Genomic DNA, 19943 nt, shown 5'->3' with positions numbered 1-19943 from the left:
AAATACCATATAATTTAAAAGTTATGTAGAGTGCATTTCACCAGACGTTTTCAAATTGATAGTGAATTAGTTCACACTGAGTTGAAACCTTTTTTGGAATTAATCAGTGAACTAAGCAGTGGCTTGGAGCTTCCTCTTTCACAGTCAGTACAGCAAACTTCGACGGAGCATCAATCAAAACCGGACCGACGTGGGGACCCACCCATCCCGTGACGTCACTGGGCTCTGACAAGCTGGTGGTGCCGGAAGAAAAGATGGCGGATCATGAGGAGCAGCTATCCGATGAGGAAAAGGTAAGATGCCGATTTAATTCTAGGTTAAACCTCACAGCGTGAAACGCTAACATCCAAAATTTGAGTTGCATGTGGTCCCGGCTCTCGGTGCATCCTGGCGTCGATCGGCATTATAAAATTTGGGGAAAACCCAGGCCTCAGCACAACCTCTGCTGCTTCTGCTCTTATTTTTAGCTCAACTTCCGCTCATTTGCGAATTTCAAACGGAGGCTCCTTGTACGGTCCTGACTCAAAATAGGAACCGTGGACGTCTTATAAATTCACCTATGCTCACCACCCGTCCTCTTTTCACCCGGTGGACATGCCATTTCACTCGCGGGTCTCTGCTTACTTGTGTTATGGAAGTTTTCATGCACCATGGATCCGCTAGCTAGGTTAGTTAGGGTAGCATAGCCGCAGCCTGCTAACAGACAGCCAGACTTACTAACACGCCCTTTCGCCTGTTGGATGCCCCTTCTCTGTCTTTAGAAGTTAAAATATTAGAAGCGGTGGAGTGCCAGGTCATTTTATGAAGAGCAAACTGTAAAATCAGCAACCGTATGCTATAGTCTAGCTAGTTTGATAACTCTCGTCCCTCTAAGAAGTAGCAGAGAAAGGTGAGGGAACTACGAGTTCCCCTGAAGGATATGCTAGAAATTAAAAACTGCTTTTATATTCTGTCCTCTCGTTTGAAAGTCTGTTTCTACTGCTGTGAAAGCCTCATAGCAACCAGTGTTGTTTCTAAAACTGTAGCAGAAAACTGACTCATAATTTAAGCAGGATTTACACCAGTGACGCCCATGCAAGAGTCCTGCAGCTTTTTCTCATTTCCTTATAAGAGGACATGCATAGCTGACAGGACGTGTGCCTCAGCTAAGGGGTTTGCACGAATCCTTGTTGCACTGCTAAATGCATTTTTTCGTCGCTAGATTCATTATAGGCTTTGTTAACAAAGTCAGCAGTTAGCGACGAGCCAATTAATATGACACCTTTTATGCAGGGTATTTATTAATTAATTGTCAGCCTTATAATTTATTTATTATATTGTAAGGTATTAAACTATAAAAGTTTGCAAATGTTTATTGTAAACATTTAAAATGTATTTAACATTGTTTCTAGTGTTTATTTACTTGCCGGTATTCACGATTCAAATGCATAAATGCCTCAGCATTGAATAGATAGTACGAAGAAGCCATAGTTGGAGGTTAACATACAGAAGGGTGTATATAAATGTGTACCTGGTAACCTGTGTTAAGGCTCTCCTCATAAACATGTAGTTCTTCCCACAAACATTGTTAATATTGCAGTTAGCCATTAAAAATAAATCTTTAATAACTCTTCTGTTTCCATCCTGTGGGTTACATAACACACTGTTCAGAGTAAGAACAGAAGAAGGGTTTGTTTCATTTTGCCCTCTTCCACATCAAACTGTAAAAGTTTCCAGAGTTCTTTTTAGCATTTTAGCAATTGCATTTGTATAAATGTGTTACACTTTACAACTCACAGGCATCTGCCATTGACCAAGCTTCGAATTTATAAGTGACTGAGGCCATTGTATGGGTATTTTTCCTTCTTTTTTTCTCTTTTTGGTTATGTACTACATTGCATTTCAGGATCACCTGAAATTATTTTTTTCAGGTGTGTTCACACGACAAGAAGCTGTGGTAAACTCATTGACAGCATTGGATGTTGGTTTTGCGAAGAGGATGGGAGCTCCTTTAATCTTGTAACCACACTGGTTTCGACAATTGTTAAGCCACTTTCATATTTTGACCAGACAGTTTGATTTTTGCTGAGCTGAAAGAATGATGATTGGCTTCCTGCCAGGCTGACTGGTAGTGACACCAGACACACAACCAGTGTTATGCAGTGTTTACCTGGGGGGAAATTGCTCATTTCCTTCTCCGAATACAAGTGGTATGAGGCCAAGATGCATTATGCATCTATTCATGGTGGGTGCGTTCCATTAAAAGCATAGAGTTTTCTATGCAAACAATGCAGCTACATTTTGTAGTGTACTTTAAAGGGCCGTCTCCGGTGCATTAGCTCCGAGCAGTCAGCCATCTGCTCTGGGCCCTCGGCCCTGTTTTGTGAAACACTGAGGGGAAAAAAACTTGAGGGAGGAAATGAACATTTTCTTCTGCTTGACACAGTGAGAGTGGGGAATAGTTTCTATAATTTATTATTTAGTTTGAATATCCCTTTTATTGTCCAGTCATGATTTGTTGAATAAAAGCAACTCATCCACGTGAGTGTTGGTGACCTGCCAGAAACTGTAACAGTGAATAAAAGTGACAACCAATGGTACTTTCCAAACTCTTACGTGACAAATCTCCATATTTGCTTTTGTGGGAATCTGCACTTACTCTGATCTGATGTTACTGAGGTGACTGTTTTAAGTTGTGGTGGAAGGAGTTGCCATATTATTTTGATAAGTCTGGATCTTTGTCATATACAGTAAAGAATTTGGAGTTTTGCTCTGGGAAAATACTTGTTATATGTGTCCCAGGAGATTGAAGAATTTCTGTCCTGGTTGTGTTGCGGCCGTTAACCTCATTTTGGTATTCATAAAGAAGAAAAAACAAGCTGGAGCTCCCTGTTTGAAAATTAATAAAGAGACTCTGCCATTTGTAAATGATTTAACAGCGAGAAGAGTCATCTCTTCCACAGTTACCAAGCACTGCTGTGAGACTTCTTGAGTCATTTGGGCACCAGCCTGCAAGCTTCCTGATATCAGTACAGAAAGAACACACAGCATTACAGGAAACTGTCGTTGCACAATCTGTTAGCAGTCAGTTCTGTTGCCTGAGTTTAAGTGGCTGGGTGTCTTAAGTGTTAAAAAAAGCAGTCAACTCTATTATCAGTCAACTTTATGGTTTTGCTTATTGCGCAACACAACATCCTCACTCAACCCCTGGGCTAGTAAATCAGACTTCTATCAGTACAGGAAAAAAGCTCATTTAATTAGTTTTATATAGTGCTTAATCTTTAATAACAGCATGATTTATTGGCAGGTTTGTTTTTCAAATTAATAGTTTAAATTAACAAAACAATTGGTGACTGAAGCTTTACATGTTAGACTCCTTTGTGCATGCTGTAGGATTTGCTGCTATAAAGTTGTTGCTATAGAGTCTGGTTTCAAAAGAAAAGATAAGAAAAAAAAACGGTTAACCATTTTTTTTCTCAAGTGATTTGTGCTGTTGGGAACCATGTGGCCAGCCAATCAAGTTGTTCGACGTATTAGTATTTTTTTTTTTTTTTAATTTTTTAACAGCATTTAGGATAACGATCTAGTACACAGTAAATTAATTAATTACCTAATAACATGTACTTACCTTGACTTTGTCATAGGACTGTGGTAAAAGGAAAAGATATTTGTAAGAGTAGTCTGACTTTCGGTGCTTTGGTTCCTGTTTCAAGACAGAGAATTAAGCTGCATAATCAGCTGTGACAAACTTCACCGCTGAGGTGGTGCTGTCGAAGGCCATTTATATAGGGTTCCAAAGTTTTTATTACATTTTGTTCATTAACCCCTTTGTCTATAATAGTAGTATTAAAAAAAACCAACAGATTTTTTTTTTTTGTTCAACTAGTAGTCCAAGATATTCAGTTTCTATTAAAATATGATAATGAAAAGCAGATCAGTACACTTGAGAAGCTGGGACCAGCTGAATTTTGGGGGGTTAGAGTTGAGGAATAACTGGAAGTATTAATCGGATACAATCACTCAATAGTTGAAAACATCACATGGCAGTTTCAGCATTTTTGAGTTTCGGTATTTAGTTCTTCCTCTTGTAAGTTGGGAAGAAACAGCTTTATACACTATGAAAATGGCTGTTGGTGGGTTGTTTTTTTTTTGGTTGGTTTTTTTTGAGGGTTTACAAGTGTTTCAGTTGTCAGCAAGTACACATGACGCACCCATGCTGGTGAGCAAAAGGAAACAAAGAAGCTAAGCAAATGTTATAGTTCCCCCTTTTGCCCACTAAAGGGACACAGCACTCCTTGAAGCAGAATGATGATCCAGACTGATGGGAGCCATAGAGGATGAATAGCAATGCAGATTTGTTTTGATGGCGATGCGACCATAAATGTGAAAGGAGCATGTTTAATTAAAGTTAACATGTTTAATTGTCAGGGAAGACAGAAAAGGGATAGTTGCTTGATTCCTACCTGGGGCATCAGTGTAAATGATCCATGTTGTCACAGTGCAGAAAGCCATTATGGTTAAAATTATGCACTAAATCCTGTGTATAGGATAAAGCCTGTTGTGATTTTTGGGGCATTTGTCTGGCTGGCTCTCAAAAAAGGTTAGAATGGCAGAAAAAACTGTGTCAGAAAATATTTAAATATTACAGTCATTTACATTTTACAATAAATTACAGAAAACAAGATGCTTGCAGAGTTCTCCCTCTTCTGGGAGCTACATTACTCAAATTTTCTCCTGAGATCACAGTAACTCACTTGGGGTTTTGTTGTTGTTTGTTTGTTCTTTTATTTTGTTTTGTTTTTCCAGATTTTCCAATGTAAAAGCTTTATTTGCAAACTTGAGTAAAAAGAGCTATAAAGAAACCTTAAATAAGGTTACTATTATCAATAAACTAAGAGTGAAAATAAATCACCCTTCATTTAATTTGAAAGTCCCAACAGTCCCAGATGTGTCCCTGAGCTTGGCTTTGAACAGCTGTCCTCGACCATGGGGAATACATAACTAACGGCCAGTCCTTTTTCCAGTTTTTCCATTTTTAACAGACAAATTCAGGAGTCCCTGTCTGTATGTGGCTGTAGAAGAGCGAATGTGGAGATGAGGGAAGAGTTGTCCATGCATGGTTGTCTGTCAGAAAAGGACCCAAAGATTTGCCTTCCTTAAGCTTAAGAATGAACTGGAACTGTGGTTGATAGCAGAAGAGGGAACTCATGTGTAGTTGTGTGGCTTCACATTTATGCTGTTGTCTCACATCAAACTGGTTAAGGCAGCTTTGCAGAAAGGAGTAGCTTTACCTTGGGAGGTCTGCAGTCTGGAAGTTGTAATGCAAGCTGATGATACTAAATGTGTCACATAGTTGGCTACATGGAGTAAAATGACCCTATTCCTGTTGTGAGCCAAGGTGACATAATCTGCAGTAGACAAAGCTGCCTATTCACTATTAGTACAGTTAAAAGTTTACCCACTAACTGCGACCAGAAGTTTGATTCTTGCCATAGTATTCAGCATGTGTATTTTTTTTTTTAAGAGAAAAAAAAAGTGAGGGTGTAGATGCCTTTACTGATGGACACTTACTTTTAGTTTGCCATCAGGGTTGAAATTTTCTAGCACAGGTGATGAATAAAGTCCAAAGAAATGCTGTGAAAGGCACCAGTGGGAAGAAATGAAAAGTTTCACATTCATTAGTGGAAATAAAAAATGTTTTCATTGTTTTCCAATTTGGTGGATTAAGAGTTAACTAAGATTTACTAAAACTGCATTCCTTGTAATTCAATGAATGTGAATGAATCAAAGTCAGTAGTATAACCTAGGGCTGTTCGATATAACGATATATATCGGATGACGATATAAAAACGTCTATCGTTTCATTTTATGCTATCGTTTGTTTCGTGGTGTCGCAAAATAAACTGTTTACGGCAATATTTTTTCATCGTTTTGATGGTCGCTGTAGTGGCTATATGAATTTCTTAATTTCTCTCTCTCTTATATTTAATATAACCACACTATGGACGGACAAGCGCTTGTTTTTATGCGTTGTCGTTAGCAACAATGACGGTAACACCATCGCGTGTCCGCTTGTTTATGTTCCACATAAACCCTTCACAATAAAGCTCAAGATCCTGTTGAGTTTTTTCAAAATAAACTCAATCACGTGAAAGAGCAGATTATTTACGGATGAGAAGCAAAACAAGAGCCGCCAGGTGCTAAAAAATAAACCTTAGACTCAAACCTTAGAACAGGCTTTTCCCCGCAGCACGCCGTGTAATAAATACTCACAAAGAAAACGGCGGCCGTTACCACTTATGTCTAAAAATGTATAGTTTCATGCATCTGTTAAAATACTCGACTCCAGCTACATGACGCGCAGCTGGAAACACTTCCCACAAGTCGAGCTGCCCGAGATTCACATAATTTACAGAAAATGTTACATTTTTGTGATTTTATATCGTTATCGGGACGATAGAATTCTTATATCGGGATATGAGATTTTGGTCATATCGCACAGCCCTAGTATAACCCTCACCGAAATGACTAGAGCAGGTGACAGAGGTAATATGAAAAAGAGAGCACATAGTTCATAATTCACATACATCATAATTACTTTAAAAAGTCATAATCTCTGGAAACCTTTCTGCCTCTGATGGTATTTATCTCCACCATCACAGATGTCAGGTCTTATTGGTTCAGCTTAATCTTGTGTCGACTAGCCACCACCTTCTTATTTTGATCAGCAGTGGGACATTTCTGTTCAGCCTGCGGCTACCTGACGGTCTTCCTCATCTTTCTCGCATCCTGCTGTGTTCTCATTATTCATAAATTTTCATCACCCAGGCCCCCAGCATTTGCCCCTGTCAGATTGGGTTGTCTGTTCTGTAGCATTTAAAGAGCCAGGGATTTCTTTTCCTTTTAAATCTGGGATATTGAAATGGCTGCATGCCAAGTAAGGGAATCAAATTCACAGACACTGTAGAGCTTAAAAAGGTAAATATATTGCCTCAGTTTATTCCTGCTTTTTTTTATGTTGCTGTCATTAGTTTAATGTATCTGGAATTGCGTGATAATGATTAGGACCAGTGTGGTTTCAATGTGTCATTTGGGATTAAAGAAAAGGCTCTTACTAAGAGGGTGCAGGATGTGAGTGTCTGTTGCAAAAAAAAAAAAGCGGGGTTGTTGGGTATTATGAGGATGAATATACAGTGAGCAAGTTGAAAGAGAGGACACCAGCTGGTGTCTGGATCAAGAGAGTACAAAGACGCAAGAATCCCACTCCACAGGGGGTGCCTATGTTCCTCATTCTTTGTGTGTCTGAGAAAGCTCCAGCATTATTGTTCCAGCTTTTTGGTTAGCTTGTGCCTGCCCACCAGCTTCTCATGCTCCACCCTCTAAAAGCCATAAGAAAGATAAGTGACTAAACTGTTAAGGAGTATTTTAAAAAGCCCTTTTTTTTTGCACAGAAAAAAGTTTGTCTGGGTTCTAATCAGACTGTGATCCAATCATGTTGTTGCTGTTTTCTTTTAACTGCAGTAAGCATGGAATTGGATATGAATTAGAAATATCATAAAAAGTGATTTATCCTAAGCTGTGAAGATACGTAATAATAGGGATGCACTGATCCAACATTTATTTAACTCAAAAAGATGGAACGGGTATCTGTGGTAATGGGTTGATCTATTCATTTCAGTTCTGTGTTGTTTGAGTTTACGTCACCATACAGCAGCAGCTAGTAGTTTAGCTAATGTAGCACAGAGTTGGGTCAAAGCAGAGCAACCGCAGTTTGGAGGTATTTCACACCTCTTACACAAACAGGTTTTTTTTTTCTTTTTTAATGATTGCATAAGTATTTCACTTAATCAGAAACTGTTGTGAAATGCATTGATATGACTTAAGCTAAGAGTAGGTGGTGCTTTGGCTTGTCCCTCTACTTGGAAACTCATTTATTTTAACTTATTGTGTCTGCTCACAGACATTATATAGGCTAGAAGCTTCAAGGACCTTTGTTCAGGTGCAACTGTGAATGACAGCAGTATGCAGTATGACTGTCACTGGTGCAAAGAAATTAGATAAATAACACCTATATACTTTATCAATTTTTTTTATTTATCTTGTGTTGGTCACTTATTATGCTACTAATAAATCATTACATTTATATTATTAACATATTTAATTGCTATATTTTATTTTACAATCTAAGGAAACCAACATTTAAGTTGAGCCTGACATGACTTGGTATAAGCAGAATACCCCAAGCCAAGATATGCACAAAGTATACAGGAAATGAATTCAACTAGTTGCACAGCAGTGTATCAGAGTTCATTCACTAATGACTGTGAGTTGTTAATATAATTCCCTGTAGAGATTTTTTTACTTGCCCATCGTGGCACAGTAGCAGTCAGTGCTCAATGATGAAAATAGGTCTTAGAGCCTTAAAGTGTCCCAGCATATCTGTGCCCCAGTATAACGCACTGAGAGTACACTTAACATTGCGTCCACAATAAAATGAGCAACCGTACTGTAATTACCTCGATCAAAGAGGTTATGTTTGTGATACTCTTTGTTTGATTTCAGGAGCAGAATCAGTTTCAAGTTTGGTATGTAGTAGAGTTGGGCATTTCAAGCAAAAGTAGTAGTCAACATTTACTGGGAACTATGCAATGGTTCTTTGAAGATCACCCACAATGCTAAACTGCTCTCAAATGATTGTGCTCTGTTGTTGTACATGGTTTTAAATGGCTCATAAATACATCCTTATTGCTTGTCTGAACAAAATGTATCCATGTCAACGTTTTTCCTCCCACCCAAATAAATCCAAAAGGCCAGCTTTGAGCAAGAAAAATTCTGTCAGTGACGATACCACAGCCTGCTATGCATGTTTGATGATGCTCTGCTACATGTGCTGCAGGCAGTGTTGCTCGGGTGGTGGAGACTCAGTGCAATAGTAAATCAAGTTTGAGGTACTCTAAGGAAGAAAGAGGTGATGTAACAAGCTTTTAAAGTCAATACCTTTACTTGTAAACTAATGGAGTGTCTCCATTCTCCTGCTAGTGAATAATTTTTAACTACAGTATGGCTCCCTTGGTCTTAGACTTTCATCTCCATTTCCTTAAAACATGGTTTTTAGCATGATGTAATTGTAAAACCATCCCCATCCCTCTCACTAGCTGTAGGTGCTTCACAGTTAATTGTGTTAAGTTCACACAGTAAGATTCAATTATCTGGAATCAGCGTTATTTGAAGTACTGTTTGAGTTGTTGAGTGCTTGGAAATCTGTTATTATAGCAAATATTCAAATAGTTTTCTATTCAGATTTGTGTGTGTGTGTGTCAGGGTGAGAAAAATATTTGAAAACAAATTACAATGATTTGCTTAGGTTTTTTTCATGAATATGTCAGCCTTAAGGAGGAAACTAAAGCTCATTCTAGTAAACGTTTATACTGTGGTAGCCCTGTAATATACTTGCAGGCTGTTAAGGGTGTGCCCTGCTTCTTGTCAGTGGCATACTGGGAAGCCCTCCAGCCCTTCCAGTGTCATCATGAATAACACATTCACAAAGGGGATTTATGGATATTACAGTATCACATTACAGTAAAACTGCAAGACAAGACATGAAAACAGTGTAGAATAGCATCATGTAGTGTTTTTTCTGACACTGAGATGGTATATCTAATGTCCAGCTGTAATTACAGCTCCTGCTGAACTTAAGCCCTAGAAATAGACTTTTGACTATTGAAAGCAGATCAGGCTGGAATGAGTTCAGTTTGATGTCAGATATTTGAACTAGTTAATGTGCTCTCAGTTTGTTTTTGGTGTAATTAGTGTGTGTGTGTGTGTGTGTGTGTGTGTGTGTGTTCATTAATCTGTGAATATAGTGGTACTTCCAGCAGTGCAGATCAAAATTCCCCCCTTAACACATTTAGTACTCAAAATTGGGTCAATTCTAATTTAACTACAGGAGAAGGGTCCAGTAGCTAAAATGATAAGAGTCCTGTCAGCAACATGATGGCTCTTTTAATTAAGTCCCCTAAAATATTTTAGAAACCCCACAAACGAGTCCAACTCAGCTCTAATTCCAGCTTTAAAGAAACCCAACTAATTTTTTTCCCCCGAAACCTTGTAGCGCAGATGATTCTGTCTCGAGGTAAAACACCTGTTGGTCTTGAAAAACAAGTAATTTTTGCTTATATGCTTTGCTGATCCTATGGCATCTCAGCAGTTGACTGGATTTGTACTTTAACGGATGAATAGTTAGCTTAACTGACTGGTATTTCTGTTGCCGACTAGCAAGGGCAGCAACATATAAATATCCAGTTTAACTAATCACATGCATATCCAGTGCTTACATGTTTTATCCTGTAAGTGCTCCTGTTTTATATGACAGTGACAGTCATCAGGGTCTGTTCCAAAAAAGCATTTAAATACAATTAAGAACATAGAAATGTGACGGCTTTGTTTTTCTACTTAGCTGATATAACTAAGACTAAATAACATATAAACCTGGTTCTTAGAAAAAGTGTGTGTGTGTGTGTGTGTGTGTGTGTGTGTGTGAGATGCAGTCTGTTTACACTGCCGTCCAGTATAATGAGGGAAACCCAATGCAAATTAGTCTTCCCGCAGGGATTTCAAGTCATAAACACACACAAACAGTTTTCTGCCATCTGTTTAGCAAAGACTATGTTTATCTGTTATGTGCTCAAATGCACATGAATTTTTTTGTTGTTTAATGTAACTGGGTCATGATGATCTCATGACAGATTAGACTAATGCAGATAAACTTTGATCTCAGCATAACAGAGAGACACACACACACAGTCACACGTTGTTTCCCCAAGTGCCTTCCTTTCTCTGAGCATTGCTCATTAGCAAAAATCAATCTGCTGCTCTCTGTGAGTGCCTAGCAGTAGTGTATATACACTCACTAATAAGAGCCCATAGGACACACACGTGCACACACATTCTCTCTCATATGCACGCTTTCTCTGATATACCAGCTTGTGAGATGAGAGGGAACCTGGCTGAGCTGCTGTCCCCTGCCAATGATAGAGTGAGGTAGAAATGTATAGGGGAAGGGCAAGAGACCGTGTGTGTACTAGTGCTCAGCACATTTTTATTTCCTTATATGGTTGTAAAGCAAGCAGGAGAGGGAGGGGCTGTCAGCTGGCTGTCAGTTTGACATGTGACCTGGAAACAGGAAGTGCTGTGGTATAGCAGAAGAAGAGAAGTATAGGAGGTTAAAAAAAAAGGCTGTTAGATGCTGCTCAGATGTTCTGGAGACTGAAATGTCAGAAAAACCTCACTCCACCCTCCAAACCAGTGACACAGTCACGTTACACCCTCTGTTGGTGGCACTGTGTACACATGTTTACACTGTTTACACTGTGAATTTGAGCTGAGTATGAGTTTCACATTTTAGCCCATATTTAAAATGCAGTCAACACGTTGATATTTCTGATGTTTAAATAAGACCACTGACATGTAACCTCTGCCTTCTATCTTTGGTTTTAGGTACGCATAGCGGCTAACTTTGTCATCCACGCCCCACCAGGAGAATTTAATGAAGTTTTCAATGGTGAGCTTTCTGTTCTTGTTCCTCTGTATATTCTTTCATAAGATGAACTATGATTACATTGCTCAGAACTTTTAGTTTAATGCAATGTATGAGTCTGCAATCACACAACAAAGTACTTAAAAATGTAATTGAATAGCTCACCTTTTATGTACAAAGAGACTGTGCAGCAAATTTTGTTTTGTTACAGTTTCCAGTAACTCTGTGTTGACAAAAATCATTGTTAAATTTAAAAGTGAGGGGAGTGAAAATATGATATAAATAATTATATGGATGTTTACATTTTTTTTTCTTTTAATCATCTGTGTCCTTTCTTGAAGAGATATCAACTTTAACTTATGTTAGGGCCTAGATGTACTTTGGTATTATACCATTTTGCACCACCAGAAGGTGTAGTGAGTCAGTGTCACCTTTATTTAAATGGCCAAATCATTGAGAGTATGTTCACACTGGTCCCATGGAAAAAGCAAGCGCCTCTTGAGGAATTGTGGTTAGCTGGAAAGAAGTATCAAAAATTAAGCAGCAGAGCACACGTCTTAAAACATGTCACTAAACCAACCAATAAAATGTCAGCGGTGCTGAAATTTTTAAAATACTGCCTGGTGTAAATACAAAAAGAATCGGAATACTTTATCAATCCTAGAGGAAATGATTTGGTCACAGGTGCTCCAAGACAGTAAAGCAGCCTTTGGTACATGCTTTAAAGTTGTGCCAACTATGTTCTAAGTAAACAATTAGAGACTTGTTTTAGTAAGTGCTTATTTTTAGTTTGACAGCTTTTGTCACCATCAGAGCCAGGAGGCATCAAAGAAGTGCAAACTGCTCAGGAGTTACAGAATGCTGTATTTGTGTTTCTGTTGTGTATGCCCTAACCCTTTTACATACAGTATAGCTGGCTACATTGAAATAAATACTACAAAAGTGAGTCCATACATTTGGCCACCTTTTCAACCATCATTGGAGAGCAAGTCATGTACACACCATTAATGTACATTACAGTACTGTATCAGTGCAGCACTGTTTTGTGTCTTTGTGTAGATTTCTCACACTAAAATAGTCTTGGTTTCAGTTAATACAGAGGACCTAAAATGGAATCATTATTTGGATTTTATGGCCACCAGGAAATTAAATTGAGACTGTGATGTTTTGCTCAAAATGTGTCTCGCCCTGCAGCACCAGAGTTGACACCACACTGTCACAGTAGTGCCCCTCGAGACAGTGTGTATGTGTGTCTTGGCTTTGTTAACGACTCATCCTGGCCCGGTACATGTCGTCACCTCAGAGGAACGCCTTTGGGGTTGTCTGTTTACCGCTTATCACAGCCTGTCAGCCACACACACTCATATGCACACACTAAAAACAGTCCCCTGTTGCAACTTCCCCCCTTTCATCTCTATGTGATTATAGCCTTTTCCACTGAGCTAATTTACCATGTCTGCTTCGTTCCCCTGGCATAGATGCTGCAAACACCGACTGCTGGCTGCTTTGACTTTAGTGTTTGTGTGCGTGTCATGGAGATAATCTGCTGTTCCTGTATTCTTTCCTCTTCTGCCACCATTAATAATAATATGACAATTTTTCCTCTTAGATGTGCGATTGCTGCTCAACAATGACAATCTGCTCAGGGAAGGTGCAGCGCAGTAAGTCTTCCCTTGTGCTATTTCCACAATTAAAAATTTTGAAATGTTAGATGGAAAATACAAGTTTGCATTGCAACAACTGAAAGATGACTACAACTTGAGATTTTTAATTAAAGCTGTTACAGACCAGACTAGTTTTAGTTGCTTAGGTTTTTACACCTGACCATTTCTCCCCTGTCCAACACGTTAACAACAAGAAGAAACCATTCAGTTTACATGTAAGAGTTCTAGACCTGGACATGCTGAATAAATACAAGTTAATCAAGACATATTATAATTGAAAAGTTTTAATAACCAGCGAGGCGTGACTCCTGTGTTTGCTATCTAACTAACTTGGTATCTCTCTCTGTAGTGCATTTGCACAGTACAACTTGGACCAGTTTACCCCCGTGAAAGTCGAGGGCTACGAAGAACAGGTGAGCTCATGCTTCGCTTTTTGACCCTGAGGTTATGGTAGCAATGCAGAAGCTAAGGAACAGGGCTTTTATTACTTTTGGCATTAGTCACTTTATAATTCCAACACACAATTAGATACTGCTATAGTTGATGCACATCAGAAGAATGAGTGACTCAGTTCATAAACTTTTTCCATGTGGACCCGGCAGTCACAAGTGTGATGTTCCAGTAATGTAAAAGCACAGTTTTATAGAGATCTGTTTCTTTGGGCTCATCCAGCCAAGACTATCATCAGAAATAAAAAAGTGACACTTTTCTCAGACTTAAGGATTAGAAGAGAGATGGTGGCCTTCAAATATATTATGGTTTAAGTGATGCAAAACATAGTATAATTGTATCATTGGCATTAAAAGAGACAAATAAAGTTTACCATTTACCAAATAAAATTGGATGAAAGATCAAACAAGTCTAAATCCTCTCCTTTAGTTTCTGCAACACATGATCACATAGCCACTTTTTTTTTAATGCCACTGTGTTTGCTTGCTGTGCATTTGTGTGAAGGTTGAACACTGCTGAATGAATGTGGCTGTGTTGGCTTTAGTAATGATTGCAGTGTCTTATGTAAAGATGTCATCATGTCCCTCTGTTCCCATATGCTGGGCTGAAATTCCCCTGTCTGATACCCAGCTAGCTGGGCTAAGTGTTGAGGTGAAAGGCAGAAGATGGAAAGTTCAGGCTGATGCCTGTGGATCCTATTGTTCTCCTTCCTCCTCTTTTCATCCTTTTGTCTCCTCTTCTTCTCTCCTGTCTCCTTAGATCATTTACCACAGCTCTACTTCTTTATTGTGCTGCTCTCTTTCCATACATGTTCTTGTCTGATTATTTATTAATTTTTCTTTCTTACATGTTTTACTTATTTTTCCAGTGCTCCTTCTGTTTCTACTTCTTGCCCTTCCCACAGCTCTCTTTCTCATTCCCTTTTTCCCCCCTTCTTTATATTTCAGGTCTTAATCACAGAGCATGGTGATCTTGGAAATGGCCGGGTCTTGGACCCCAAGAATAAGATCTCCTTCAAGTTTGACCACCTGAGGAAGGAGGCCAGTGACCCACGGCCCCATGATGTTGACAGCTCCCTGGAAGGCTGGAGGAGTGCTTTGGACTCTGCCGTCAGGGCCTATGTCAAGGAGCACTATCCGAGCGGTGTCTGCACCGTATGTTCAAGCCCACTCTGTTACCAGAATAACTGAACTGCTCACCTCAGAAAGTTCATTTTTTCATTGTGTGTTTAAAGCTGTTAGTTTATGAAAACATCAAGCAAGAGGGAGTTCTCCCACAGGATCTGACTTTGGAGTTCAAAACACACATTACAACTACTACACATTGCTCTAAACTTAACAGCAGAGGCTTGTGTGTAATATAGATGACTGATAATTGGGACTGAAGCTCACTGTTCTCTGGTGTTTTCCTACAGGCTTATAAAAACAGATACATTTAAAAGAAGTCACATACAATTTAACAGAACTGCTCAGAATACAAACATAAACCAGAGCTTTAAGGACCAAAACCTCTTGTCTTTGCATAGTGATCCTCTTCATTCAGAGATCTGTTTTCTATAAAATTAGAACTTTAGTGGCCTTCATTTTGTTTCCACTTGCATTTCAAGGTTAACATTTTAATCCCTTGCAACAAAGTAGCAGCTAAAAGTAGCCTAATGTTATTAGTGATCAAAGACGACATGTACAGTCAAATTTAATCAGATTCAAGCAGGAAGCAGTGGCAGGCCAGTATTTAGATAAGCCTGCCTTTTACTTTGCAAAACAGCTGTTGTCCTACTTATGAAATGTGTTGTGAGATTTACATTTTAAGTGTTGACTATAAAACCAACGTGTGGTTTCAATTCTGCACATGTTGAGCAGTAAAAAGTTCAAAAAAGTGGCTTTGAGTTGCATGTGAAATCTGAAAGTGTCTTTTTTGTCTTTTAACTTCAGATTTATGCGAAAACCATTGATGGACATCAGACCATCATCGTGTGCATTGAGTGCCATCAGTTTCAACCAAAAAACTTCTGGTATGTATAAAACAGTTAAAAAATTAGTGTGATATTTTTTTCCCTCCCTTATATTTTCTGATATTTCACGTGTCTCCTCCCTTTCTGCTTTCAGATGAATCTTTTTTTCAGTACTAGTATTTAGACAGATGATTTTTAACCTTAAGAACAACTTCATGTTAAATACAATAAAACCATTGAAATCCTCAAATGTTTCTTGAAGTGTCTAAGGACATTGCAGTAATTGGCACATAACTCTGGACTGTTAGACTCTGTTGATTTTGATCAGGTTAATCTAATTGGATAAGAACTGCACCAATCCTCTTTGCTGCTGGGTCTTATTGGGCTTATAGGTGTTGGGTGTAGTAATCCCAAAACTACTGTAAGTGACTGCTGTAATGAGGAGCCAACAGTTCAAAGGTGAAATCGATTTTTTTTTTCTTCTGCAAATCACAGTGAAAAGGATCAAAACCTTCACATGGAGAATTTTGTATCTTTTAAAAAAAAGATATATTAGAACTTAATGATTCAAAATGTTTGTCAAAATCTGTAAATATCATTTTTCACTCTTCTGTAATGCTTGCACCCTCACACTAAAAATAGAAGTGCCTTTTATTGAAAAAAATGGGCACTGCAATTTTCACCCTTTGCAAAGCCACCCAGTTGGCCGAATTGGGTGGGAGGGCGGTTCTGACCTCAAGACCACATATTTGATCAGAGCACTTTGTAATAAGCCAGAACTCCAATGTAGTATGCAAATTTTAGTCAAATTAAGAAAATCGGCAGTAGAGTATCCAAACTAATTTCCATGTCTGTTCACTACATATTAGGAGATGGTTCACTGACGTAAATAGCTGTTGGTCCATCATTAGTAATGCTTTTACTGACATAACACAGAGCAACTCTGTGAACAAGGTGTAACACTTTAGATGTTTATAGATCTTAACAAAACTCTTCTATGTCATCTTAACTCAAGAAACTCTTACATTGCTTTAAATGAAAGCGCACAGCACATTAACTGGTCTTGAAATGTGATGGTATGCTTCATACTGCGAATACTTTTCTTAATATCTGTATTGTCACTGTTGTTGACCAAAAACACACAGTCCTTTTCTGTTTATTTTTCAGTATAGGTGATGGCAGTTGAGCCAGTGTACTGGACAGTTAGCTGAGTCAAGTAAAAGTGACTGAAGTGTGTTTATCTTTCCTTCTCGCTGTTTAGGAATGGACGCTGGAGGTCAGAATGGAAATTTACCATCTCCCCCTCCACCACCCAAGTGGCAGGAATCATGAAAATCCAGGTATTTTATCTGAACAACAATCTTTGACGTAAAACGGACACACTGTGTTGTGTTATGCATGTCAGCACGCATACTGACAAAATTTGCATGTAGACTGTAATCAAATTCAGTTTTTTCCTTTTTTTTTTATAAACTTTGTTTTGTTTATTTCTCATAAAATTTGGTTAATTTCTGTTGCACCCTTGTCTACTTTTTCCCATATGTTGTTGTTTCCTTCATCCCCCCCCCCCCCCTTTTTGGGAGGGGGAGTGGCTTGTTAGACCTCTTGAGATTTGTTTGTCTGGCACACAACTGTTTGGAGCTGTAGAAAAAAAAAAAATCAATCATTTCATGGCACAGAAGAAATTTTGGTTAGAAATACACTATATATTTCCATACGTATTTCTAGGTTCATTACTATGAGGATGGAAACGTCCAGCTGGTGAGCCACAAGGAGGTTCAGGAGTCCATGTCAATTTCTGTGAGTATTTCTGTGAAGTCCAAGCAGAAGCTGCAACGATCATTCCCCATACTTTTACATTTGTATTTATTTAGGGTGATTACTTGTAATTTTATGTCAGTAATTCAGTTTTGACCTGGTGCCAGCTTCCAGGGGAGGTTTTCTGCTAAGTAGTTGCAGTGTAGGTTTTAAAGTTTCTTTTTTTGTTGGATGCCTTGTCCTCTCCCCTCTTCAAATGAATGTCATGTTTTCAGAATGAGGCTGCAACTGCAAAGGAGTTTGTTAAGATCATGGAGGCTGCAGAGAATGACTATCAGGTATGTCATGAGATTTCTTTGGAACATGAACTTTCACCTCAGATCAACAGTCCTCACAAATGATGGAAACATTTTACAGTTATGAATCCAGCAACATTCTACACATTCACAAACCTGCAGCACAGGATGTCAAGTTTTAGAGTGATAATGAATAGAAAGCTGAGTCATTTGGATGAAGCTGGACATTTTTAGAGAAAGCTGCACTTTCACAACAAAGCCTGGAGAAAACTCTGACATACCCTAATGTGGTTATAACATTTTCTGTTGGCTGTTATAGGCCATTATTGAGTCAAGTAAAAATCCAAAAGTCTATTTTCCTACAGCAAACAACTTCTCCAGACCTGGAGAAAATTTGGATTTATTTGAGTAGATTTGTTTTTTTCTTTATAACATCCACTTCCCTCTCTCTCTTCATCCTTGTTTCATTCCTTGTAGACGGCCATCAACGAGAATTACCAGACCATGTCGGACACTACCTTCAAAGCCTTACGCCGCCAGCTTCCTGTGACACGCACCAAGATCGACTGGAACAAGATCCTGAGCTACAAGATTGGCAAAGAGATGCAGAATGCTTAAAAACAGCAAAGATAACAGTCAGATCCCCACTCCCCGCCCCCAGCCCCTCCATCCCCATTCAAAAAAATGTTGCATGACTGGATAGTTGTATCGTCTTTGTACAAACAATTAGAGAAAATGGGGGCAAAGAAAGGTTTGGTCTCACAGATGTCATATGACACCTTGGATGACTGATTTTATACAGACACTCTTAACTCCTGTATACTGAATTTGTGATCGTATTTGGGAAAATCTGTCTTGAGGAAACTTTGCGAGACATAGGACACAGGGTGGATACTTGTTTGCATAAACACCCTTATGAAATAAAATATCATGTGTGCAGTAAGTATTGCATTAGTGAGGCCACACCTTTTTGTTTGATGGAAAATCGGTTAGAGTTTGCAATAATGGTGAAAACAAATTCATTTCTGGGAGAATTTTTGTCTGCATTTACAGAGGAAGTCAGTTACTCTGTAAATGCAGTTACTATGGCTGAAACGAACAACTCCCCAACCCACATCCCTCGTGCCCCCACCACCACCAAAAAAAAAAAGAAGTTTTGTGTTCATTGACTGATATCTTTGGCACAAGCAGCCACCACTGTCAGCCACTCAATGTTCTTGTTCTCTTATTTTGGTACTTCCCCCTCACCCTTTGTCCTGTGTGTGCGCTCTCCAGCTTGCAGCACTCCTGGCTACCTTTTGACTTGATATCGTCTGAACTCTCACTCAGCGCAGGGAGTTCTGTGACCACTTAACAAGCTTAATTAACAAGTCATCAGTCGCGAAAGTAATTTGCATAATGTCCAATTTACAATAAAATTTAAAAAAATATCACTTTCTCCTCCAGTACTTATTTTTATTAAAAACAGAACCTGACTGTATTATATAACAAGGCACATTGTAATATATACCTGTATGAAACATCCTGTCTGTCAGTTTGGTGATTTGTTTCCATGAGATTAATTGTAATTCAGTCACAATTATGTTGCATTAAATGACAAATTTTCTATTTACTGACTCGGTCATAATTTCTGATGCTATTTATTGTGACATAAATGGGTAAAAAAATGATAATGTTGGGGTAAAACAGATAAACCACCACACATCTGCATCACTGATTTAACTTAAGTTCAGATTTTTAATATGCAATTAATCAGTATGTCTGGTTTTTTTTCCATATTCCATCAGTCTGCTGCCATTAAAGATGAAAATCTTTGCATTACAAATGTTCTACAAAAGAAAACTGAATTGGTACTTGGTGCCCAATTTTTGTTTTTCTTTATATGGATAAAACCATTTTCATTATAAATGGATGCAGAAAAGGTATAGAAAAATAGCCAGAAATTAAATGTCTAAAAGTCAAAATTTACTTGGAATGGATCCCAAATCTTCAAATGAAATGTACACCCGTGTTAAAATAAAGTATCTGCGATATCTTCTAAAGGTGTCTCTCAGGGTGATTCATTTTTTTTATATTTTGTTTTCATTATTTTAGACAAAACAGGGATAATAAAGAAAAAAAATGTTGCACAGAAATTTGGCAGCAGGCAGAGATCCCAATATGGCTGTGGAGAATAAGAGCTGCATGTGCAGTATGGGGAATTTTTCCAATTAGATTTGACGGCTGACAGACTGCTGATTTTATTCCTAAGGCAGGGTGGTTGATAAGTGTATAACAGATTAAAACTACAAACAAGGTGTCATGAAGCA

At 38.5% G+C, this 19943-nt stretch overlaps 1 protein-coding gene across 1 annotated transcript; it reads left to right on the top strand.

Annotated features, from left to right (window-relative positions):
* Positions 1–117: 117 nt before the first annotated feature.
* Positions 118–19676, top strand: LOC100696996 (capping actin protein of muscle Z-line subunit alpha 2). Its single transcript, XM_003449205.5, has 10 exons — positions 118–293; positions 11476–11539; positions 13125–13176; positions 13529–13592; positions 14577–14783; positions 15561–15640; positions 16842–16920; positions 17309–17380; positions 17614–17676; positions 18112–19676. Exons 1-10 carry the CDS (start codon positions 255–257, stop codon positions 18250–18252), a joined length of 861 nt encoding a protein of 286 aa, XP_003449253.1. The 5' UTR covers positions 118–254; the 3' UTR covers positions 18253–19676.
* The last annotated feature ends 267 nt before the right edge of the window (positions 19677–19943 follow it).

This window comes from Oreochromis niloticus, linkage group LG7 (assembly GCF_001858045.2).
Source record: "Oreochromis niloticus isolate F11D_XX linkage group LG7, O_niloticus_UMD_NMBU, whole genome shotgun sequence".
In the NCBI taxonomy this organism is placed as follows: Eukaryota; Metazoa; Chordata; class Actinopteri; order Cichliformes; family Cichlidae; genus Oreochromis; species Oreochromis niloticus.
Note: the sequence above shows the minus strand (reverse complement) of the source record. Positions and strands in the feature narration are given on the sequence as shown.